This window comes from Mercenaria mercenaria, chromosome 5, assembly GCF_021730395.1.
Source record: "Mercenaria mercenaria strain notata chromosome 5, MADL_Memer_1, whole genome shotgun sequence".
Taxonomy (NCBI): Eukaryota; Metazoa; Mollusca; class Bivalvia; order Venerida; family Veneridae; genus Mercenaria; species Mercenaria mercenaria.
In genome coordinates this window covers 34,839,019-34,865,473 of record NC_069365.1, presented here as the reverse complement: position 1 = coordinate 34,865,473, position 26,455 = coordinate 34,839,019, and the positions used below count along the sequence as shown (strand labels likewise).

The following is a 26,455-nucleotide window of genomic DNA, read 5'->3' as shown; positions in this document are numbered from 1 at the left end:
AGGGGCCAAGTGCCCACATTCTTTGGCTTAAGACCTTATAATGATATTACAGACTGACTAAGTTTGATGAAGATCCGTCAATCGGTTCATGAAAAAGTGTTTAGAGGTACTTCAATTTTTAGCTCTAGTGGCCCCTAAAAGGGGCCAAGAGTCCCAATTTGAACAAATTTGGGAGAGGACCTTAAATGATGCTCCAGTCCAAGTTTGCTGAAGATCCATAAAGCCGATGTGAATTCAATACAGTCCCCAGGCTTTGTTTCTGTGGGTATAATAAGCTTTCAGCTTTTCTTATAATTAAGCTAAACATATCTTTATCATTTTGTTTAAAATACATTATTTAAACTTTTATGGTTTATTGTGTATTTTCTAGGGAACTAGTACAATAAGTTTATACCTGAGCTAAGAATATTAACAGTTCATCCAGCGTCTTTGAATACTGTGATGGCTTAAGTTGAAATATCTGTAAGTTGGACTGGTAATGTCTGTATTGCTGTAGAAACTGAAACAAAAATTGCAAATAATCCTCTGAAAAATTGCAATATCATTTTTGATAATGTTAAATTTGCATAATAGACAATATTCAAAACATACACTGAAAACACAACTTTCAAAAGAAATCAAATTTTCATCTGTTAATATGTCCTTCACCAAATTTGTGAGGCAGGCAGGGTGGTCAGATGTTTTGGCCACGGACTTTTTGGCCTAGGATGTTTTGGCCAGGAAAATTTTCTGGATAGGAAGTTTTGGCCAAAAATAAATTGTGGTTCCATAACATGCAAAATATGGCCTGGAGATAATTCTAAAGAATGTTATAGTATAATTGAACAAATTAAACTGGTAATAAAACCAACTCATGTTATTTATTTTTTTTTTAAATCTTTTTTACATGACTGTATAATAAATTAAATAAAATCTCTTTGTGATCAATACATGCAAGTGTGACAATAAATTAATTAATTGCAGTGATTAAAGCAACTGGAAATAAATCTTCACAAAAATTTGTTAAATCATTTTTTCTTAAAATGATTTCTAACAACCCCAATGGTCAATAATACTATAACATATTAATATCCAGACCATATTTTGCATGTTACGGAAATAAAATTTAACTTTGGCCAAAACATCCTACACCAAAAATTTGCCTGGCAAAAACATCCTAGGCCAAAAGATCCAAGGCCAAAACGTTCGCTGGCCAAAACGTCCCACATTCCCAATTTTCACACAATGTTCTGACTAATTAAGCTCTATGACACCTGTCATTAAATCTTACAAGACTGAATTGAGATCAAAGGTGTTAATTTAATTAAATTTGGTGTGATTCAATCAACTTTGACACCACAACATAAACTAATTTGGCATTTAGAACTATTTTTTAATGCCAGGCTACAAAATGTAGAAAGAGAACAGTGAATATGTGTGCAGGGTTTCCGCTGCAATTTGCCAATGACGAAAAAATAAAAAAGTGGCGAAATTTTTTTTTTGCCGTAAATGTATTTTTTATAATGTGCATTTCTTTGTCTAAAGAACTCTCCATCTAGTATTATTATATTGAAACTTTCCCCAAAAAGCTGCAACAGTCATTCCTGATCAAGTAATGAAAAGTTAACAAATGTCAGGCCTTCATGTTTCGACAGTGAGCATGCGCAAAAAAACACCCTCTTCCCCAGTAATTTTGGATAATTTTTTTTTATACAAATTTATGTAAGTCATTTATTTATACAGAATATTTACCAATTTTGTTTTTGTTTACACCAGTTGGTGTTGTAAGTGGAAACTATTAGATGGTGTGTTCAATTTTATAAATAACCAATTGCAATCGAATATTTCCAATGTGTTCGACTTTATCATCTGTCCGGGTTTATCATCAGTACCAGTATATATATTTATTGGAGGGGGGAGAGTGCTTGCATGGGCCGGTATGTCTTCGAAAATACAGGCTGACTCGGACCATGGCTGATTCGGCCCAAATTTACTTGGCTTATTTGGCCCAAATTGTTCCTGACACTAATATCATGAGTAAAAATAACATTTGTGAGTATTAAGTTTAATTTCTGATGCAAAGAATTATTAAAATGCTTATTTAAATGCATACTTGATGCATTTTAGCTTGTCAAAACTTCTTACCTGCTTGTACGGTGTATATTTTATCATATAAATGTCCTTACTTCAAGTTAAATCCCTATAATCAAGACTATTTCCTGAACATTGCTGAAAAATCCAAAATATATGGTCCTTATTGACTTTTAAATCAAAGTTTGTGGTCCAAATCGGCCAAAATATATGGTTATTTTGTACTTTTGTTCAAAGAATTTGGTCCGAATCAGCCAAAATATTTGGTCCGAATAAGCCTGGGCCGAATCAGCCATGGTCCGAATCAGCCAGTTTCCGTCTTCGACAACAGTCCAAAAATTATGAGACTTAAAAATCGCTGTGTAGAATTGTCGCGGAAGGTTCACCACAGAAAAGGTCCTTCCTATGTTGTACGTGGAGGAGAGATATTGACCTGTGCAAAAATTATCAGGACAGTTCATAATTTACTCTGGTGCCAGTGATCGAAACTTTTCTCATTGTTTATCTAATATACCTCATCTTTGTATGATTCTGGATCTCGCTTTATAAGATTCTGTAACTGTGGTAAATTATTTGGAAGCTTATTTCTGTTTCTGTCACTCATCTTTCAAAAACACGTGAAATTGTTTTTGCCGGAAGTAAACATTACTGCAGCTAGCAAATTTTCTCGTATAAAAATTTTCGTAGTAGAGGACCAGACTAGGATTTCTTTTCAAAACGCAAAAAATATGGGTTATTCCTTTTTTCGTATTGCACGTTTTAAATTTAAGTTATTTTGAAGTTTTCTTATATTGCAATTAATAAAATTACTTTCGAAAATTACGCTACAGAAGTAACTTTGAAAATGGCCGCGCCAATCTTCCCAAAATTGATTCCTTCCGCGACAGATCGCCTTTGGTTTGCTGTTGACAAGCCTTGCGATGATGAAAATGAATTGTCAGAGTTAGAAGATGAATACCAGTCTTGGGTAAGTAACTGTAAACAGGTTGACGTCGGTGTAGTCCAGATATCGGTATGACAATCAAATCACAGACACTTGGGCACCCCTCCCATGCCGCCCCTGACAACCCTCAGTCAATATATTTTTGTTTTTTAAAACAACTGAGCACATGTCTTGATCATCCAACGACTTCTGTTACCATTTCAACATGTTTGAAAAATTCCCATACTCTTATCAATGCTCAAAAATACTAAAGACAACTTACTTCGCAATGTAAACACGATTTTCTTGTCCAAGGAATAGGAGAATAGATCCCAGCTTGATGTTGCGCAGTCAAATTTACTACACAGAGACGGGACACAGACGATATCGTTAGCGGTTAAAATAAAAATACTTGCTTAGAAAGTCAACTGCCGTGATGGTCGAGATAGTACAGACGCTGGTTCTGAAAGAACTTTTTTGGGCAGGGCCATGGGTTCGCTCCGCGCTTTGGGCATTCTTTTTTTCTTTAATATAATATTTTCATTTTCTTTTTAAACAATATATTCTCCAGATATAAAAAATATCTAAAAAAAAAAAGGAAAAAAAGATCGCCCATAGCGTGTAGCGAACCCCCGGCCCTGCCCAAAAATAAGCATACAGAACCAGCGTCTGTACTGTCTCGGCCATCGCCTTCAGACAGGTGTCCATTTTTGACCCACTACCTACTTTTGGTTACTAGGGTTGCTAACTATATGACTTTGGTTACTGCAGTTTGTACTGCATTGAAGACTGATTCAAACTTTTTCTTCATCTTACATTGAAATTGATACAGGGACAGTTTCTTTTTCTATAAAGAGGAGTTGGGTTTTCATCATGCTTCCCAACCATCCGGATTCAATTGGGATTATCCCGATTAGGAAGCCAAAACCCGATCAGCATTCAAAAAACCTGATTTGAATATTTTCCAATGTTATGTGTAATGATAATAGCTTCGGGGCATTGTTATGATGTTATGGTTGTGATAGATTGCTCTTTCAAAACCAGCCAGATTAGCCAATGTCCGCGGGACATGTTCCGTGTATTGTACCGTCGATTATAGCGGCTTTGATCAACAGGCTGACACGTGGGTGCATCAACCATGAATGACTCTGATTAAGAACTGACAGGATTTTGCAATCAATTACTGTTTTATGATACTTTAATTGGGAATAATAGATGAAAATTTGTCATTTTTAGCACGTCGGCGGTGAAGCTACATATAGCCTTTTATGGAAGAGATGATTGAAAGCGGTCAATTAAACGATAATTAATTTAAAAGGTTGTAATCATTTAAAATGTAGATTGATTATCGCACATTTTCGACGCGCTCATTAGGCCTTTAGAAATTAAATATTGAATACATGTTTGCCCTTTGCCAACCAACCCATGAAAATTGACCAGAGGCATAAAAAAAAATATGTATGTTTCCGGTGACCCGACCGACCCTAATTTTAGCCCCCGACCCTAAACTTTTTTTCGGACGAAAATTTGCAGGTACGAAAAAAATTATATGCTCTCATTTAGGAACATCGGATCGATGTACATTCACCGGGCTTTTTGAACAAGTCCACCCGCCAACAGGCAGTTTCTTGTGAAGGATCTGACAGTTCTATATTCACCTCCATCGTACATTGACGAGTTAAATTCTGGATAGGACGAGTCAAAGAATATTTATTTTTATAGCTCTTTGGACGAGTGGACTTCGCTGTATACTCGACCGATCGGGCGAGTGGTTTTAACATCGTAACTTTACCAAATTCAGAAATTATATCACGAAAAATACCTGGATTGACTGGAATTAACCCGCGAATCATAAGGATATCAAAACGTCATGCCGGTAATTTTTCATTCCACGAGCACTTGCGACCTATCGTAATATCTAATCTCGCCGTTACTTTTGTTTATCGACACGAACACAAAAAACGCGCGTGGTGCATTCATTTTTTAATGTAATCGCTTCAAATTTTCAACACCGCTTAAGAAGTAATACAGTTTAAATTCTATAATAATTTTAATAAGACATTGACAAAAATGTAGGCAAAATTCTATAAAAACGGCCGAATTTTCATGTAATCACTTGTAACATTTCAAACAGCGCGATCTTAATTACTTATTTCTTTCTTAAAGTAAATAAATGATACATAATATGGTCATAAAATTCAGACTTTTGAACAGAAAGTATAAAAAACAGAATTAAAAAATCTTAAATAATGAAAAAGCGCCAGCAATTTAAATACATGGAGTAAAACGATTTTTCGCAAACAGATTTCTGTTAGCGCGGCAGAATAGGTTACGTGACCTCGTGAATGTAAATAGAAATGTGGCTTTAGAATAACGCAGTATGATGTTGTTGCGGTTTTTAATTAAGTTTTAAATGAATCTTTTAGTACAAGTATTATTTTTGACACGACACTTTGTAAGATATTCTTCTCTAACAATAATGTAAATTCTTTGAGGGCAAACAGGTCACAGAGGTCATTCGTGATGTTGTACATTCGCTTTTAAAAAAATAAAGAAGAAACTTTTTTATTGATTTCTTCTCAACAATTTAAAGAAGCGAGGCGGTACGATCAAACAGTGATGTTTCACATGGCGCGAAAACATGACGTAATGCCATGACAATCTCGGGCAACTATACCGCTTTGATCTTCTCTTCAGATGCCATGATACAGACACACTTCTGTTAGCTCTTTGGACGGTGTTAACTAATGATGAAAACAAGGCCAGTTACTTAGCTTATAAACTGAATAATTTCCGATAATTTTTTTTTTCCGCTTTCACAAAGGGTGTGTGGATGATGATAATTATGTCCATATTTTGGGGACACTTTCCAAAATAATTATTTTCGGGAAATAAGTCTTGAGAAAATGAAAATAACTAAATATTTTATGCTGTCCTAATAGTTTAGGAAAATATGGGAGGGGATAAACTTTAATTATTATTACTATCGCTGCAGTTATTTTGGAGAGCAACTGGCTGGTGCTGCTGACAAAATACAGGAAAGAAAAATAAAAATGTCTGCTGTAAAAAGGAAGTTTAAGAAGAACAAATATGCCACCTTAAAAAGGAAATGTAGGGTACAAGAGAATAGTATTTGTCTACTGAGTGTTACATTTGAAATTTACTTATTGTATAATACTCCTTTCGTAAAAGTGACAATATTAAACATGTCAATTATAAGGGCAAGTGACTGTTCACTAAGGGCAAGCAGATTTTAGTGGTTAGTAGTCCTGCAGGGCAGGTGGTGTGGAAAAAAATTACACCCCTGCCTTGACATAAAAAATCATGAGTTTAAGCTAGGCTTGAACCAATGGAAACCCAAAGGTGCATCTGTTGAAATATTCTGACGGCATGTATTTAAAAATTTGACTAAAAGCCAAAGGGTATATAAAAAGCAGTGTATTTAAAGTATATAGCATCTGCCATCTAGTAAAGACATAATTATATGTATTGGTAAGACAATAGGCAAAAGCAAAGACAAGGGAATTCCACTACTGTTAAGATGTGTATTCTAAAAAAAAAAAAAAATCGACCTACCTACCCTATTTTTTTCTGGCATGTCACAGGAAACATACGTATTTTTTTTTTTGGCCAGACTTGATATATTTTATATCAATTTTATCTACAAGATTTATTTTATTCCTTTCTGGATTCCATTTATAAAAATAATTAGATAAACTTTAGAATGATACCAAATTCAGTAAAATCTATTTATAATTACGAAGTCGTACTATCCAAGCACATGACGCGCTGATGCAGAAGTCGCCGCCATCTTGAAAATTTGAAAACATAGATTTTACATCCATACGAAAATAACCGATAAAGTTATAAACACTTATTGAGATTTAAATGAATAAACTAAAAATGCAAGGCCACAGTTTTGTTTTCGTAAATAATTTGTCAGAACGTTTTTATAAGGCCGAAATTTAAGTTGAAAGTGCACAGTCGCAAGCATCAAGTAAGCCGAAATTTCGAGTTGTTACTCGCAATGAACCGTAGGATTCACACTTATGTTTATATTACTGAATACTGTATGAATGGATGGAAAAACAGATTCATAATCAGTTATTTTTTGTGTATTTATCGCAGAAACTTCCAAGCAACGAGGGGATGATAAAAATAGTGGCAGACGATCTAATCCAGCAAATTTCACAGCATGTACTTTTTACGTCGCATTCTACTTTCGTTTTCGCATGCCCAAAACACTAGAAAAATAAAACTTTCCATGTCGATTTGTCGTCTTAAATCTTACTGACAACGAAGAACAATGGGTTTAATAAGCAATATAGGTACACAGTCATTGATTACATGTAGATTTGACGAATTGCCTATGCTCTTAACGTAAATCAGTTGTGAAATGATATGTGATGATTGACAAAATAGGGTGTGACACCTTATGTACCAGTCACTTTATGTACCAGACACTTTATGTACCACTTTGACACTTAGTGTACCACCTATATATTATATAGTAATTGTATCTCATTGTGTAGCACTGTCAATATGTGATAATTACCTGTGAAAACAACTTTGATTTAATCAGCTTAAGTCCATAGAATATTGTTAACATTTCTATGTGCATATAATTTTACCTTATTAATTATGACAATTAATATTTAAATTTAGAAAAACAAGGCACATTTCAAGTAACATAAAATATAACATTTTCATCAAATCAAAACAAAAATGATCATGATCCACTATATATCATATATGTGGTACATAAGGTGTCCAAAGTGGTACATAAAGCACTGGTACATAAAGTGTCTGGTACATAAGTGACACATTCGACAAAATAAACTTGCTCATTGATAGTTGTTCAATATAACTTGTTGCTTATTAGTTATCAGCTGATATTTGTCTCTGAAAATGCAAGCCAACACTTCATGAGGGTAATAGAATAAGAATGTTTGAAAGTATGAATCATCAGTGTCATCTTTGAACAAAAGAAACAAGAGCTTTTTCACAACATAGATTGTATGTATAAATGATATATATCCTGTTGTGGTTTGATTATTTTAATAAATACAATAAAGATAAAACTGTTGTATTTGGTTATAAATCCTATTTATCTAGTAAACTAAGGTCAAAAACCATCAAAGTAAGGTAAAAAACCATCAATTTTATAGTATGCACCGCCAAAAATTTTGCCGCGAAAAACCTTCCACTTGAGACTCCAAATATCCCACTTAGAAATCATGAAAACCCCTCTTGAGGGTCAAAAAAGGTTGGGAAGCATGGTTTTCATCCTTTTTCAAAGATTCAAGCCTGCCAGCAATGGGTTCACTTTCCAGGCTGTTGTGAAATAAATTGTCCAGAAAATTGCACAAACTATCACTATTTCACATTTGTATTTAGTTACAAAATGAGACTGACCACAAGTCTCTATCCCTTCCCGTTCATGGAATATCTATCAAGAAACAAGTGCCTTTCTGCTGCAAGTCCCAGGTAGATAAAAATGCGGTACAACGAAACAGAACGAAAACATGGACTAAAATATATGGTTGTCAGCCGAGCACGGGTCAAATTCACTTGCCATTACTAACAAATATTCCTAAATAAGTATTTATGGCCACTTACGACTGTCAGTAGCATCTATTTAATTTTCCATCGGTCTTCTGATGCATTCTCTGTCATTGAACGGAATTCCTTCAGTATTTTTTAACGTAATTTTGATTGGCCAATAGCGACACACCTCCGACAAAACCGCAACGTTTCGCACAAAATTACTGAAATATAATCATTTCGCTTTCAACATACTCCTCGCCTGGGGATACAACTCTCATATCTGTAGATCTGCACTCTTCCTATTGAACTAAGCGGGCAGACATCAGCCGTTTTAACAGCTGTTCACTAATACCTAAGAAGCTTTTCAGTTTAATAATTATGAGGTATTATTTCAGGTTGATAGCATCTCGAAAAAAGATGAACACATAGTGCCTATTGGAAAAACAGCTTCAGAGGTAAGAATGCTTTAAATGTTTTTAGATCATTACTTAAGAGTTTAAATGTCCTGTAATTTCATATGTTATGGTATATTATATCTGGACATATTACAGATAGAGATCATTTTTAGTAGTTGTCGTTATGGAAGCAGTGATTTTTTTTGGAAAAAATAAAGGTGCCTGTGCCCGCTGAATTGGGAAAAAAAGCGCGATAATTCCCCAAATTGGGAAAAATATAAATATGTTTAATTTCCATACTAAGTAATATAAATCTGTACATTTCCTAACTGAATTTTGTTTAAAGAGTTTATATTTTTTTCAAAACCACTTTGGATTTAAAATCGTGAAATTTTTGGGTGATAAAATTAATTAAGACACCAATACAACTTGTATTGATTGTATTTATCAATTTTCACTTCATTCCCTTGAAATTTGATAACGTCCGAAATTTTGACTATCCGAAATTCGGTACAATCGCGGCGATTTTGATCTCCAATTTTCCAAAAACTAGGAGAGATATTGTCATTTTTCATTACCATAAATGATTAACTGACATAATGAAACATATTTAAACCGACTGAAGTCCATATTTCTCTTGAAAATCGGCAATGTTTTGTTTGTCACGTGTTTTCGCGACTGTAACCTTGATGCGATTTTGATCTTAAAAAAGGACGTTTTTGATGTCATTTCTGCCAATTTCATGTTAGATATCGCGGATCTCACGCCCGAATATATACTGTTACATTTTGGAAATAAAATATTATAATTTGAGGGGGGAAAACATCTCTTTTTTAGGGGAAAAATAGACGATTTTTTGGGAAAAAATGGCCTATTTTGGCGAGGGGAAAGTGCCGATATTCGGCAGTAAAAATACGCAAAAAAAATCACTGGGAAGGGTTATACTTATGTCGAAGAAGGACCATAGACAGTTTTAATGTGGAATCTAAAAGTTTAAGGTTTTACAAAAAATAAACTTTATAAAGCTGTAGTGATTTAAAATGGGTTGAATATGCTGATCAGATACTGGTAGTGGACTTTCCTTCGTGTAAGCTTTTGTCATGCTTTCATAGTCACAAAAAAATAAATGCAATTTATAAGTACAACTGTTCGCAAAATAACTTATTTATTAAATTTGTGGAAGGATTTTGCAAACAGACTTGACAGTGCAGTAGCGAGAGCAGTCAGGTTTCAGATCAATACGAAACAAGACTGAATCCCATGCTGACGTAAGTGAAACTGGACATATTATATGAACATCTGCATGGGGGGAGCATACACTGCAGTTGTCCGCTCTCTAATTTGGTCACAGTGTGTATGGGCATAATATCAAAGCCAAGCTTGATAACTAGCAGATTTATTCCAGAGGCTCTTGAGTTATTTGGGGTCTTACTCTACCATGAAAAGCTGGAATGTTGCTATATGACCTATGACTCGAACAAAAAAAATGGCCAAAATCGTAGCTTCCAGAGCTAAAAACATAATTGTCTTGAAAGGATATGTTCTAAATCTTTGGATTGCCTTTTAGGGTATTTAGATTCTTTTTGTTTTGTCAAAAACATGACCGACAGAGGTAAATAATAAAACTCTTCAAATTTCATCTTCATGTAAACCACTAGTCGGATTCTGAATTAATTTCATGAAAATGTTTCTTCTTTGGCACTTTACCAAGATTGTTCAAATTAGCCCAGTTTGTCAAAAACATGGCCACCAGAGGTCACAGTCACTTTCTTATTATGGTTCCTTTATATACATAGTGTACCTTCCTCTGGCTAAGGGTAACATAAATGATTCAGTGATACTTTAAAACATCCCCTTAATAACTTACTGTTAGTGGTCATGAATATATCACTGTTTTTAAATTATTTTACGAGTATGATTTTATATTCAAGGTCAGATACAACATGGCAGAAATATTTTCCCCAATGAGCAGACAAGATGGAGTGTCGTGGCATAACCTGGCGCTTTACATCAAGTCATTGTCATACTTGGGGGGTCTAAGGTCATGTCACAGTCCTCCTGAATGAAACATTGTCATACATGGAGCAAGCATTTTATAATTTGCTGAAGTGTTGCATCATTAAGGCAATGTACATGTATGTCACCAAATGACAGACTCAACATTGTTTTTCTTTGGACAAGGCATCAAATTGTTGTGGTCGGCCAATGTTTTGGAAAATATAAACTAAAATGTAATAGTGTTTGAAGTAGTGTTTTTCCAAGGCAGTAATAAATAAAGTATTTGAATAATTTGAAAATTGTCTCAGTGTTTTCAAACCATCACAGGCATGTAGTCAGTGTGTAAGTATTGAGCCTTTCGAAACCATTGGACCTCTAGTAAAGAATTTTGACATTTCAGCATTTTGATGAGGAAGAAGATGAAGATGATGATGATGGAGAAGATGATGATGATGAAAGTGATACCAATGATGATGAACTTGATACAGATATGATTGATGACAGGGATTCACCAGAGGAGGTAGGTTCTGAGCTTATAAAGTGCTCATGTTTAAATAGACTAATACTCCTGAGACCCAGTTTGTCAAAACCCTTAGTAGTTTTGAGTCAGCCAATGTTACTGTTGGTCAGACTTCACAGGGCTCGACCTAAGGCTGGAATTTGAGCTGGACATCCGGACCACCTCATCTCAATATCAGTTGGCCCGGATCCAACTGACCTGGACCAAAAAAGACAAGGCTTTGAAACCACCATACACTGTACTTTACATGTCACAAAATAAGACAAAATACATGTCATTTCATTTATTTTCTACTTAAGCCTGATTAACATAGTTCAGAGGTTTCAATTGTACTGTGACATGAAACTGTCAAGTTTATATAGTTTTTTGAAACAAGTTATTTCATTTTTTTTCCTCTCAATAAAAGGAACATATGTTTCAATGTCAGAGTCATACTCACTTTCATAATCCTCATCAGACTGGTAATCTGACAAGTATTCATCATTCAAAATATTTTGATCATATAATGACTGGGAACCATCTGAGATGTTCTCAGCAGACACTGACTGGGAACGATCTGAGATTTTCTCAGCAGACACTGACTGGGAATCATCAGCAGGCACTGACTGGGAACCATCTGAGGTGTTCTCAGCAGGCACTGACTGGGAACCATCTGAGATGTTCTCAGCAGGCACTGACTGGTAACCATCTGAGTTGTTCTCAGCAGACACTGACTGGGAACCATCTGTAATGTTCTCAGCAGGCACTGACTGGGAACCATCTGGGATGTTCTCAGCAGGCACTGACTGGGAACCATGATCTGAGATGTTTTCAGGCACTGATTGGGAATCATCTGTATGAGTGATTGCAACAATTTGAGAAATATGCTCAGAGACAACTGGCTTAACAATAGTATCTTTGACTCTGCATTTAGCACTACTGTTCCAGATATGTATAGCTGCTAATGGATCAAAATCTTTAACATCTGGTGATTCCAACATAATCATTAGTTGGTCAGAAAGATGGCTATCTGACAAACAACTTCTCCAGTCACTTTTTGTAATTTTAAGCCTGTTGAAACCCCTTTCGGCATCTGCTGATGATGCTGGAATGGATAAAATCAGATCCACAAGTGCTAGGAAATTAGGGCAAATCTGTCCTAGCTTATCATTTACTTCTCTCCATGTGGCTGAGTTTGGCTTCTTAAATCTGAAATGAAACACAGTTTTTTAGTCATTTAATTTTTAAAAACTGCCCTGAGACTGATATTTAAGACTATGTAAATAACACTGACTGTATGATATATCAGATAATACTGGACACTGTATAATGCAGTGCAAACCAAGTATTGTAAGCTACTATAAACTTTAATGCTAGCTGGTTATTATACTTAAGAATAAATCACTGAAATATGTACTATGTTTCTTAATTTTCTAACCTGGTAAACATAAACATCTTGAGTTTTGTCCATTCAAGTTCACATTTCTCTGGGGCAACACCAGCAGCTTTTAAGGCTGGAGTGAAGTAATCTACCAGTTCTGCAACTTTACTGTCACCGTAATCTGAAAAATAGCCTCTAATAATAAAATATCAAATTTAATGCATAAGTCTTGATAATAATAATTTGTTGGTTCGTGTAGAAAAGTGATGTATTATCTGTTTTAGTAAAATTTTAATCTATAATATTGTTAATTATGTTAGTTAGCAGACTAACTAAAGCTACTGCTCTAATAGACTATGTATCTGAAAGAGGGAAGGTTGACAGACTAAAACATGTGACTGGGAATATCATTAGAGTTTTATTAGTTAGTATTTATTACTTTCTGCTTCAGCTTCAGTAATAGGAAATGCTGACAGGCTGATCACAGAGCATGCTTCAAGTATCCCTAAGTTATCAGTAAAACGCCTCCTCAATGCTGACAAAATATATTCCAGGAGCTTTCCTCTGGCACTCTCAAAGGCTCTCAAATCGCCCTTCAAACCTGCAGGCTCAGACCTCACAGCTTCTCGAAGTTTTGGGCCATTGCTGTAAACATGATTTGTTAAAAAAATTGCAACACCACCACCAAGTGAATAACTACCAAACATTAAATAATTTTAAACTAGATCTAATAACATATTGGTACTCTAAGAAGGAAAGCAAAGAAACCTAGATTAAGAACAACAGCATCTCAACACTAAAAGTCCAATCACTGCTTTGAAATATTAAAATCACAAGATAGACACTATGCAGAGCATTGCCAGAATTAGTTTACATCTGTAAGTGCCAATTATCTCATTCTGATTAAAAAAATCTTAAGTGCTTATTAGCTCACCTGTCACAAAGTGACAAGGTGAGCTTTTGTGATCGCGCGGTGTCCGTCGTCCGTCGTCCGTCCGTAAACTTTTGCTTGTGACCACTCTAGAGGTCACATTTTTCATGGGATCTTTATGAAAGTTGGTCAGAATGTTCATCTTGATGATATCTAGGTCAAGTTCGAAACTGGGTCACGTGCCATCAAAAACTAGGTCAGTAGGTCTAAAAATAGAAAAACCATGTGACCTCTCTAGAGGTCAAATATTTCACAAGATCTTCATGAAAATTGGTCAGAATGTTCACCTTGATGATATCTAGGTCAGGTTCGAAACTGGGTCACATGCCATCAAAAACTAGGTCAGTAGGTCTAAAAATAGAAAAACCTTGTGACCTCTCTAGAGGCCATATATTTCACAAGATCTTCATGAAAATTGGTCAGAACGTTCACCTTGATGATATCTAGGTCAAGTTCGAAACTGGGTCACGTGCCGTCAAAAACTAGGTCAGTAGGTCTAAAAATAGAAAAACCTTGTGACCTCTCTAGAGGCCATATATTTCACAAGATCTTCATGAAAATTGGTCAGAACGTTCACCTTGATGATATCTAGGTCAAGTTCGAAACTGGGTCACGTGCGGTCAAAAACTAGGTCAGTAGGTCAAATAATAGAAAAACCTTGTGACCTCTCTAAAGGCCATATTTTTCATGGGATCTGTATGAAAGTTGGTCTGAATGTTCATCTTGATGATATCTAGGTCAAGTTCGAAACTGGGTCACGTGCGGTCAAAAACTAGGTCAGTAGGTCTAAAAATAGAAAAACCTTGTGACCTCTCTAGAGGCCATATATTTCACAAGATCTTCATGAAAATTGGTCAGAACATTCACCTTGATGATATCTAGGTCAAGTTCGAAAGTGGGTCACGTGCCGTCAAAAACTAGGTCAGTAGGTCTAAAAATAGAAAAACCTTGTGACCTCTCTAGAGGCCATATATTTCACAAGATCTTCATGAAAATTGGTCAGAACATTCACCTTGATGATATCTAGGTCAAGTTCGAAACTGGGTCACGTGCCGTCAAAAACTAGGTCAGTAGGTCAAATAATAGAAAAACCTTGTGACCTCTCTAAAGGCCATATTTTTCATGGGATCTGTATGAAAGTTGGTCTGAATGTTCATCTTGATGATATCTAGGTCAAGTTCGAAACTGGGTCATGTGCGGTCAAAAACTAGGTCAGTAGGTCTAAAAATAGAAAAACTTTGTGACCTCTCTAGAGGCCATATATTTCATGAGGTCTTCATGAAAATTGGTCAGAATGTTCACCTTGACGATATCTAGGTCAAGTTCGAAAGTGGGTCACGTGCCTTCAAAAACTAGGTCAGTAGGTCAAATAATAGAAAAACCTTGTGACCTCTCTAGAGGCCATATTTTTCATGGGATCTGTATGAAAGTTGGTCTGAATGTTCGTCTTGATGATATCTAGGTCAAGTTCGAAAGTGAGTCACGTGCCGTCAAAAACTAGGTCAGTAGGTCAAATAATGGAAAAACCTTGTGACCTCTCTAAAGGCCATATTTTTCATGGGATCTGTATGAAAATTTGTCTGAATGTTCATCTTGATGATATCTAGGTCAAGTTCGAAACAGGGTCATGTGCGGTCAAAAACTAGGTCAGTAGGTCTAAAAATAGAAAAACCTTGTGACCTCTCTAGAGGCCATACTTGTGAATGGATCTCCATAAAAATTGGTCAGAATGTTCACCTTGATGATATCTAGGTCAAGTTTGAAACTGGGTCACGTGCCATAAAAAACTAGGTCAGTAGGTCAAATAATAAAAAAACATTGTGATCTCTCTCGAGGCCATACTTTTCATGGGATCTGTATGAAAGTGGGTCTGAATGTTCATCTTGATGATATCTAGGTCAAGTTTGAAACTGGGTCAACTGCGGTCAAAAACTAGGTCAGTGGGTCTAAAATTATTAAAATCTTTTGACCTCTCTAGAGGCCATATTTTTCAATGGATCTTCATGAAAATTGATCTGAATGTTCACCTTGATGATATCTAGGTCAGTTTCGAAACTGGGTCACGTGCGGTCAAAAACTAGGCCAGTAGGTATAAAAATAGAAAAACCTTGTGACCTCTCTAGAGGCCATATTTTTCATGAGATCTTCATGAAAATTAGTGAGAATGTTCACCTTGATGATATCTAGGTAAAGGTCAAAACAGGGTCACTTACTTTCGAAAACTAGGTCAATAGGTCAAATAATAGAAAAACCTTGTGACCTCTCTAGAGACCATATTTTTCAATGGATCTTCATGAAAATTGGTCAGAATTGTTATCTTGATAATATCTAGGTCAAGTTCAAAACTGGGTCACATGAGCTGAAAAACTAGGTCACTATGTCAAATAATAGAAAAAACGACGTCATACTCAAAACTGGGTCATGTGGGAAGAGGTGAGCGATTCAGGACCATCATGGTCCTCTTGTTTTGAAAATAAAACTATAGTTAATAAAATCAGGAAAAAGCTTTCAACAACTGACATTATACAGCTCGGCCTGTTTTTCTGATAATTTATTTTGCGGTTTTGCTAACAGAAATTCAAAGTTATAACTGGACTTCGGAGAAAGAACTTAAAAGAGCATGCCACATCACCATTCTCTACACAGGATGACAGATTTTCTTTCTTTTTACTGGCTAATTGGTTCTTAAGGAAGCACAAAAATGCATCATTAATTCTTGTAAGTCTATAGAGTGTAAATATCATAAAGCACAAAGCAGTTGGTATAACTAGCATCTACAGACAGAAAGTTAAGGCAATAAATTTACCTTGTTTTAAGTTTTTCTAGTTGCTTTTCAGAACTTTCAATGTCATGAAGTATCTCTGACACGGTTGCAGTCCTTTCTTGAAATTTCTTGCTCACAATCACAAGAATTTCTAAACAATCAAGGAGGAAATGCATCATGTGCCATGCATCTCGCGCAAACACAGTTTTCGACAAAGCCTTCGCTTTGTTCCCCTTTTCAGTTGCATATACACGATCATCTGGATTTTGAAGCTAAAAAAGAAATTGCAGTAGTTAAACTTGAATTATTCACTTGAACATTCAAAAACATCTATCGCCCATCTTAAAGACTTTCATTTTTTATTATTTTTTTTCAAATATATAAAATCCTCATCAATATGTGTTTAACGTATACAAAATGTTATTGTAATTTTATTTAATAAGATTTGCAAATACAATTACATTCAGATTTCACAATTGAAATGTCATATTTGTTAAAAAAAACAGCCGTTTTTTTCTTAGTCAGTGATGTGATACACATTTATGTTAGTCTTATGTGTACTTACAAGAAATTTAACATGTATACCTGAGATAAATGCTGGGATATTGCTTTATACCCTTTCAAGTAACACCCAACAGCAAGCTTCAAATGACTTATCCATCTTGTCCCTCCCACTCGTGTAGGCAATACTACATTAATTCCCAAGGATTTGAATGACTCTTTCAACATGGCACGATTCAAATTACTATTTCTGTAGAAATAATAAACAGACAGTAGAAAGTTTTCAACTTTATCATAGAGTGAAATTTTTGATTTAACCATATTTTTGTATGCCAATTCAAGCTTGTGACCCGAGCAGTGTACTCCCAATAACCATGGTCTATCTGTGTGTTTGCGGATACGTTGTACTGCACCAGTGTTTTTACCAAGCATAACACTAGCTCCATCACAACCGACTGCAACTAGTTTTTTACAATAGTCGTCACACAAGTTTGATAATCCATCAAGCATTACACTGGAAATATGAAAAGCATCTCCTCTCGGAACGTTCTTGACCAGAGAAAAATTCACAGAAATGTTACCCCTGTTAGCAGGGGTCCTGCAATATACCACTAAGGACCACTAAGGACCGCTAAGGAGGCACAAAGGACCACTAAGGACCTCTAAGTGAGCACTAAGGACCACTAAGGGGTGACTTAGGGTACAATAAAGACCCTTAAGAAAAATCTAAGAAATAAATGTTAAAATAAAAAAGATATGAGTAAATTATTTCAGGCAGTTTTCCTAGCAAAGACCGCTAAGGAGGCACTAAGTACTATTAAAGATACACAATGGACAAATTAGGGGCAATTATGATAATAATTGTTGAAAGCAGTGCCAATAGATTGTATTATTTTAATTTTCAAGTTTAAATTTTAATTATAAGATAGCATGGTTAAATAAAAAAGATATGAGTATTATTTCAGGCAGTTTTCTTTATACCATCAAGTGAAAAGAAATATCTAAATATATTGATTCTAAAATATATGTCTTCGAATATAGAAGCATATATGGTAAATTTGTACAGAAATAAATATCAATAATTAATTTGTCATAAATAATTCCCTTTGTAAGAAATGAATATATTTTGCAGATTTCTTGATTGCATCCATTCAAGCTGTCTGTTTGATAAAATCTTTCAATTATATTAAATTGTTGCTCTGTTGTATTGTAAAAACTGTTACAAACAACTATTCAGTGGAAAATGATATTTAATTAGTCCTTTGTAGGTACACTTATGGTTTTTGTACCTTTTTTCTCCTTCTCAGAGTAAGTAATTGCAATTGCAATTATTAGACTAATAAATCATTTCATCTATGTGATTAAGTGTTAATCACACCTTGGATGTTTAAATTGTCTGTACAAGATATTTGCAGTTATACAGGTAGGTGACTTTACTCATTTGGCAAGATTTTGTATATAATGTTAAAATTTCCACCTAAATTTATCATCTTTTATGATATACATGTTCGAGCGTTGCTACTGTTTAAAGTCTGTCATTATGCCTGCAAGACCACGTAAAAAAACCTATGTACAGACTCAGAGATGTATGTTATGCTGCTTAATGATGCAAAAATAATATAATATAACAGAATAAAAAAAAAATATATAATATAACATAACAGAATATTCTAGTATGACCGTTGTATGAATAAAATATTATCTGATTTTACTAGAATAATGTTATGCTGAAAAAAATAATATAACAGAATATTCTAGTATGTCCGATGTATGAATAATTACTAATTTGATATTATTTGATTTTACTAAAAATGTTATGTTTATTAACGATGCCAAAAAATATATAACAGAATATTCTAGTATGTCCGTTGTTTAAAGAATTACAAATTAAATATTAAAGTCTAAGTAAATTTAACAATCTGCTTGATAAGCAGTAAAGGATTATTGAATCTGTCACATATTTCCTTGACATGAAATTGAAATTTAGTTTATTTAATTTAAACCCATTATAGTTCCTTAACCCTGTTATGGAATTTTACAGGTTATGCCCCTTTACTGACTTTAATTTTCATTCAATTGACAAGGCTGTCGAATAGTTGAGCGTTGCTGTCCTCTGACAGCGCTTATTAACTTTATTTGGTCACATATAGATTCAAATTTCCATATAACATCTTAGACACAAAATTTCCCTACAGTAATTATCTGCACCTAGCCACAGATAGATTCACAGTTTCCTCATGCTTCTTAATTTTATACTTGTTTAATTTTATGTAAGTAACCTTTTGAAGGTATTTCTGCATATAAAGATTTTAATAGTTTTATGTTGGTGACTTAGTCATCTTAATAGATATTAGGTTTTAGAATATGTAAATGTGTATAGATCACATTGTCTCTTATATTTCTGTATAGAAAGGCATACGTGTTTTTTTTGAAAATATTGTAATATTATAATGTTTTACCATGCTATACGTATGAAGAGACGTAAATAAACTATTTGCCTTGACTTGACTTGACTTGACTTGAGTTAACATATGATATTTTAAAATAATCTCGAAATAATATTGACAATTTGAAAAGCTTCTCCCTTATTTTTATAAAATATTAATTATGAATTATTTGAACACAAAAGTTCTTCCCCACATGTCAACTTTGATTAGGTTAGATGCATGTTTGCTACTGTATAATCAAGTAGCAGTATAGCACTGCCCTTTAATATCTTGTTTATCACACATTAATCAGGCTGATTAAGTGGGCACACTTTTTGATTATATAGATTTGTATGGTAATGATAATCTTGTTTATTATACATTAATCAGGCTAAATAAGTGGGCATACTTTTGATGTTACATTATAAAATGGTTTTACTTTTCTGATTTCTTGAAATGACATATAATATAGTATATGAATTTGTTAAGGTACAAAATTAAAATAAGGTCAATCAAAATTTTCAATGACTTTAGTGATTAGTATGTTTGTATATAGAACTTTTGATAACTTAATATTCTATAAATATATATCTGATTTCTTGAAATGACATATAATATAGTATATGAATTTGTTAAGGTACAAAATTAAAATACGGTAAGGTTAATCAAAATTTTCAATGACTTTTAGTGATTAGTATGTTTGTAAGCAATATAATTGTGTGTTTTATTATTCTGTAAATATTTAATATCTGATTTCTTGATATGACATATAGTATATGAATTTGTTAAGGTACATTATATCAATATATTATAATTATTATATCAATAAATAAGGTTAAATAAGATTTCATGATTTTAAATTGATGACAATAAAGTTACTAATTTTTTATTGTGTTGTTATGTGATACAGTCAAAATGCATATTTATTCATGAGACATTTATAAACACTCAGTTATATAGCTAGCCATGCTATCTTATAATTAAAATTTAAACTTGAAAATTAAAGTAATACAATCTATTGGCACTGCTTTCAATAATTATTATCATAATTGCCCCTAATTCGTCCATTGTGTATCTTTAATAGTCCTTAGTGGCCCACAGTGCCTCCTTAGCAGTCTTTGCTAGGAAAACTGCCTGAAATAATTTACTCATATCTTTTTTATTTTAACATTTATTTCTTAGATTTTTCTTAAGGGTCCTTATTGTACCCTAAGTCACCCCTTAGTGGTCCTTAGTGCTCACTTAGAGGTCCTTAGTGGTCCTTTGTGCCTCCTTAGTGGTCCTTAGCGGTCCTTAGTGGTTTATTGCAGGACCGGTTAGCAGAAAGAATATAAACCATTTCTGCCTCTTGAAAGGACGAATCAGTTGACCCATCTGATATAACCGAGACAAATTTCGAGTCCTCTAGCTTTTTCCTTATCTTTACCCTTTCAGATTCAGCTATTGAGTGTGCAAATTCTGCTGCCTTTTTATCTGTTCTGTACTGGGTACCAGCATTTAGTCCTTTGGCTTCGTCTAAGTCACATATTAAAATGTAGTCTGTATATGGTCTGCCCTTTTTACACAATCCATGCACTGATCTAAACAAATTTTTAAGTCTGCATATGACTGTCTGATTTAACGACCTGATCGCTTTAGCAGCCTGGGATTGGTCTGGGTTTAAAACTGCATTATGTTTTTTTACATTGTCAGAGTGCATTTCTGTTTTCTCATGATTGGTAAGTCGATCATGTTTGAATTTCTTATACCCTTTGATAAATTCATGATCCGTTTGCTTCTTTTCATGTCGAGAGCAAATAACACATGTCATACCATTTTGCTCACAATAGTTCAACCACGTAAATTCATTTAACCAGGAATCTACAAAGTTACGTTTTCTGGATTTTTCGTACTGTCTAGCCTTTTCCTTTTTTTCCTCTTCAGTTTTGTTCGCCGATTTTACCTTACGGCCACTAGCGGCACCAAATATTGAAAAAAACATTTTCGGAGATTCGCTACTGGAGGCCGCCATATTGGTTTACATAGCGCGTTTTCAATTGGCTTACAGACTACTCAGCGTCCAATCAAAATTTGCGTAATAAATTCGTACTAAAAATTATTCACGCATCAGTTTATTATCGTTGTCGACCCAGTTTTTCGAACTGGACCGACGGACCAGCTCAATAGAGGACGAGTTGGACCGAGGGAGTTTTAATTGGACACGGGCCAACGGTCCAACGCTAAATCGAGCCCTGCTTCAGGAAAAACATCTATGACTTGATATGTTATTATTGTACCATAGTGTCATGTATGGTATATATTATTATTATGTCTCCCACCACACAGTGGTGTGGGAGACATATTGATTTACTCCTGTCTGTGTGTGTGTCAGTCTGTGTGTCTGTCACAGATCTTGTCCGCACTCTAACTAGTCTAAGTCGAACATTTCTCATCCGATCTTCACCAAACTTGAACAAAATGTGTTGCCAATAAGTCCTTGGGCAAGTTCGATAACTAGCCAAATCGGTCCAGGCAATTCGGAATTATGGCCCTTGAAACTTGATAATCAAAGCACTGAAAGTCTGATAAGGCAGTTGAGTGATAATCAAAGCACTGAAAGTCTGATATGGCAGTTGAGTGATAATCAAAGCACTGAAAGTCTGATAAGGCAGTTGAGGTCTTGGTGCATGGTTGACTTATATACTACTATTCAGATGATTGGACAGTTGTGGGAGACATGCGCTTTTCTCAAAAGCCGCTCTAGTTTTAGAAATAATTGAATAGTTTTAGCAGTTTTACTTCGATAAAAAATACATTCAAATACATTTTGTTAGGAAGATTGTTTGTAAACAGTAATTTTCAGAAGTTAAAAACGAATAGTATATTGAATGAACTATTTATAGACAGTTATACCTTGTAATAGTTGTCAGTTTCTGTTAAATGCCTTACTGGTAACAGGTTGTCAGTATTCATTTGAAATTTGACTTGCACCTTCTCTTGTTTGAGCAAGAAGGTGTTATCTACACTTAGCTATAATATGGTTGTCAGGACCAGAGGTACAGTTGGACATTTTAAGGCATCCATTTAGAAAAATGTTGGTTTAATATTATTTTGTCCCCCTTTGCAGAAGAAAGGGTATATTGTTTTGTAGAGACCATTTGAATTCTGAACAATAACTAGAGAATGCTTTGGTCTCCACTGATGAAGCTTTGTAGGATGATTGTCTGTGGCCAGTAGATGACCTCTATTGCTTTTGGGGTCAGTAAGTCATAGGTCACAATGACCTCCTTGAACCTGAAAACATTTTCCACTGGGTAACTAACACACTTTGGCCTACAGTTGTCCGACTTAATTAGGATGATTGCTTGTGGTCAGTATTGTTTTCAGGGTAAGTAGTACTAAAAACGGTTTCTGCTAAATAACTTATGAATGCTTTGGCCTTCATAGGATGATTGCCTTTGATCAGTAAATGGCCACTATTGTTTTTGATGTCAGTATATCAAAGGTTAAGGTCACTGTGAATTTTAGACTAGAAATGGTTTCTGCTTAAAGGGACTAAACCACACATTGTAGGTGAAAAATAATTTCTTTAAAAAATCTATAAAAAGTGAGTTCTCTGAAAATGACTAGTGGTACAAACTTATTGCCATAAGATTTTTGCAAGATATTCTTTTGAATAACCAAACATATTGTGCAGAAGGTAGTAAACCATTGCATCGCTTTTGAAATAATGCAGAAAATTTACATTCTTCTTGCATTTTTACCAATACCTAACTTTTATGTTCACCCACTTTATAATTTTTCAGCGTCATATATACAATTCTATGCCAAACTTTATGGAAATGAACATGTTGAAAAGTTTCACCCAAACTATGGGCGAATAGCTTTAATAACTAAAGAACCCTTTTCCCTACTGTCTTCAAACTCTATAGGATGATTGCCTGTGGTCAGTTTATGACCCTTACATTTATATAGACCAGTAGGACAAAGGTCAGGGTCACATTGACTGAGACTGAGAACGGTTTTGGCCTAATAACAACAAACGTGTGTGCTTATCATAGAATTATTGCCTGTGCTTAACAGATGACTCCAAATATTTATGGGATCAATAGGTCATAAATCAAGGCCAAAATGACATTGAAACTAAAAAACGGTTTCAATCAATATCTGGAGCACTTACAGGTTTATAGCCATCAATTTCATAGAATGATTGCCTGTGGTCAGGAGATGCCTCCTTTTGTTTTTTTGGGGTCTATTACATAGTGGTCAGATCAGAGTGACCTTAGACTAAAATTGTTTCAAATTTCATAGGTTGATTGCATGAGTCAGTAGGTAGTTTTGAGCTCATTTGGTAAAACATCAAGGTCACAGCATATAAAATAACATACTCGATTTCCCTTGACAAGCAGTTATGTGGGGTATATGTGTTTAACAAACAGTTCATGTTTAAATAGATTGATTTAGGAAAGGCCCTCGAAGCTGATAGGTGTAAGACTGATTTCAAATTAGTTTATTCTTACCTGTGCAGTTTTGAGTTTTGCATGGGTCATCGTGCAACCAGTGTAGATCATGATCAGCATGCACATCTGTGCAGTCTGATCATAATCTGCACTGTTTGCCATTTAGTCAGTATCTTTTTGGTAAGCACCCCTTCAACAGTTAATGGTACTGTCTAAATTGAAAGATGGACAAGTTCATTATAGAAATTTAGCAGGGTAAGGGTTAAGCTAGAATGGTGTCATATGAATCTGAACTTTGTTGGTTTAACCAGTCAAGTCATTATCTAGTTATCTACGAGGAATTTTATCCCTCCTAGGTAAATTTAACAGTCACTATCTTCTTTTGCCATTACAGAAAAGAACCTGAGCTAAAAGCAAAAAATTTGTTAAAGCACGTTGACACTGGAACTGTTATTCTGTAGTATAATTTAAAGACTTTGATTGGCCTATTTCAGGTTGACATGGAAGCCAATGGAATTGCCTTGACCTGAAGACAGGATCTTCAATATTCCTGAAACAAGACTTGGTCATATGAACAGTTTTTCATTGACTATTGCATTAAAAATGGAGTGAAGAAGTAACTTTTTCTTCTTCTCTGACAAGTATCAAGTTCTAATAGATAACTACTGGAATGATGCTGAACTGGACTGATAAAAAACACAAACATATGTCAGAAAATAACACAGATTAAAAGATCGAACTTGCTACAGAGGAATACAGTATATATATTAATTGTTATTTATTGAACAAGATCTAGAGGTCTGAATGAACTGCTTGTATGTGTGTGCTAATTCTAACTCTGGTTTACAGTAGAGACAGTTTGAGACACTAAAGTATTGTAATTATCAGTTTGGCTGTAGATAAGTCAGTAATTCTAAATAATGAAACACACAACAAAAGAGTTAGCCCTTTTAGTTTGGGCAATCTTTTCCTATTTTAAGACAGTCAATGACTTTTCAGTCTGTAAATCTTGCAACAAGATGAACTTTAAATTCCAAGATTGTGAATTTCTGAATTAAATAAGACATACACATCTGAAATCTTTTGTTTGTTAACAGTTTGAAATTGACAGTAAATTGCTGTCAGGTTTGAGGCAATGCCAGGAGTAAAAACAGATGTTAGAGATAGTGACTTTGAGGATGGTTAATGCAAGTTAATGTATGAAAGTACAGGTCCATATTCATAATCGCAGACAAAATATTAAGACAGTGAAATTAAATGCCAGTAATGTAAACACATGGAATATAATAATTTAAAACTAAAACACGATTAGTTTTGATATTACAACCAAATATCATAACTGTTATCGCAAGCGAATCAAAAGGCCAACAAATTTCTGTTTGCATCTAAATGTGACTAATTCATGGAATGAAAATATAAACACTATCCTGTCAGTGAATGACAGTACAAGATGTATGGAATTGAGAAAAAAGAAAGAACATTAGTTATTTCTGGACAATTTCTGTGGTTAATGGAGATAGTATTTGAATACTAAGGACTTCATGCCAATGAATTGGAAGTACAAGAAATGAGATCACATCTAATTACTGGCAGTTTACAGGCAGTGGATTTAAGGACAAGGAATGAAGAAAACACATCCAGATACTGGCATTTTACTGGCAGTGAATTTAAAGAAAATGAATGACAAGATCACATCTTAATACTGACAGTTTACAGACAGTACGTAAATATAAGGACGAGATATGACAAGGTCAAATCTTAATATTATACAAATGTATTTGTAATTTCCAGGCAGTTAATTAAAGGACGAGAAGTGGTGATATCACATCTGAATAAAATTTCCAGGCAGTGAATTAAAAGATGAGAAGTGGTGAGATCACATCTGAATATTTGTAACTTCCAGGCAGTGAATTAAAGGACAAGAAGTGGTGAGATCACATCTGAATATTTGTAACTTCCAGACAGTGAATTAAAGGACGGGAAGTGGCGAGATCACATCTGAATATTTGTAACTTCCAGGCAGTGAATTACAGGACGAGAAGTGGTGAGATCACATCTGAATAATCTGTTAATAACTTCTAAACAGTGAATGACAGGAAGAGTGACTGCAAGCCAGTGAGTAAAACAGTACAGGGTTATTAATCCCCCGCCGTGGCGGTACATATTACTATAAAGTAGGTGTTACTCTAGTGTATTGTAAATATTGTTCTAGAATGTTGAGTAAATGTTCTGTAGCTTCACGATATTCCTGTCTAAATTGATAATGTCTTAACCTGTCTTCTAACAAAGTCACAGTAATATATACAAATGCAGTCATATTTAATTTTGTTAAGTTTGTTGCGTTATTTGTACAGCTTCTATTATTTACAAACAAATAAGCCCTCATGTAGTAGTTGAACTAAATGCTCCAAACCCACCAAATGGACTTGTTGTTGTTCCAAAGCCGCCTAGTGGAGTACTTTACACACATCCGGTTTGTTCGGTTGAGGGGCACCCACTATCTTAATATATTCGCAGTTTGGAGACCATTTATAATGTTCTCTCAACATGCTCATGGCACAGTCCACTCTTTCCCAAGCGCT

At 34.5% G+C, this 26,455-nt stretch overlaps 3 protein-coding genes across 7 annotated transcripts in view; 1 reads left to right on the top strand and 2 right to left on the bottom strand.

Annotated features, from left to right (window-relative positions):
• The window catches only part of LOC123556797 (protein SDA1 homolog), a 33,849-nt gene extending 26,708 nt beyond the window's left edge, over nt 1-7,141 (bottom strand). For 2 of the 5 annotated variants that reach the window (XM_053543155.1, XM_053543156.1), the window contains exons 1-3: nt 6,753-6,852; nt 3,276-3,352; nt 395-499 (exon numbers count right to left, since the gene is read on the bottom strand). In XM_053543155.1, the coding sequence (XP_053399130.1) occupies nt 395-499; nt 3,276-3,352; nt 6,753-6,837 (267 nt within the window). In that variant the 5' untranslated portion in view covers nt 6,838-6,852. Of the gene's footprint in view, nt 1-394; nt 500-2,584; nt 2,745-3,275; nt 3,353-6,572; nt 6,606-6,752; nt 6,853-7,054 lie in introns of those variants that run through there. The other 3 variants (XM_053543159.1, XM_053543158.1, XM_053543157.1) reach the window with 3 other exon arrangements.
• LOC123556799 (anaphase-promoting complex subunit 15-like) lies at nt 2,883-26,205 on the top strand. The gene is made up of 4 exons (XM_045347781.2): nt 2,883-3,037; nt 8,935-8,994; nt 11,333-11,452; nt 24,368-26,205. Exons 1-4 carry the CDS (start codon nt 2,915-2,917, stop codon nt 24,401-24,403), a joined length of 339 nt encoding a protein of 112 aa, XP_045203716.1. The 5' UTR covers nt 2,883-2,914; the 3' UTR covers nt 24,404-26,205.
• LOC123556798 (zinc finger protein 862-like) lies at nt 12,376-18,401 on the bottom strand. The gene is made up of 4 exons (XM_053543160.1): nt 17,093-18,401; nt 16,550-16,779; nt 12,870-12,993; nt 12,376-12,640 (listed from the first exon to the last, which is right to left on the bottom strand). The coding sequence occupies exons 1-3, from the start codon at nt 17,516-17,518 to the stop codon at nt 12,984-12,986; spliced, it is 666 nt and encodes a 221-aa protein (XP_053399135.1). The 5' UTR covers nt 17,519-18,401; the 3' UTR covers nt 12,376-12,640; nt 12,870-12,983.
• Nucleotides 26,206-26,455: the final 250 nt, after the last annotated feature.

Excerpts from the sequence above, each read along its gene's own strand:
- LOC123556799 (XM_045347781.2), top strand. The coding sequence starts at position 2,915 with ATGGCCGCGCCAATCTTCCCAAAATTGATTCCTTCCGCGACAGATCGC. Across the intron at positions 3,038-8,934 it reads AAGATGAATACCAGTCTTGG|GTTGATAGCATCTCGAAAAA; the intron begins GTAAGTAACTGT and ends GTATTATTTCAG. Across the intron at positions 8,995-11,332 it reads TTGGAAAAACAGCTTCAGAG|CATTTTGATGAGGAAGAAGA; the intron begins GTAAGAATGCTT and ends TTGACATTTCAG.
- LOC123556798 (XM_053543160.1), bottom strand. The coding sequence starts at position 17,518 with ATGCTTGATGGATTATCAAACTTGTGTGACGACTATTGTAAAAAACTA. Across the intron at positions 16,780-17,092 it reads TATCCCAGCATTTATCTCAG|CTTCAAAATCCAGATGATCG; the intron begins GTATACATGTTA and ends TTTCTTTTTTAG.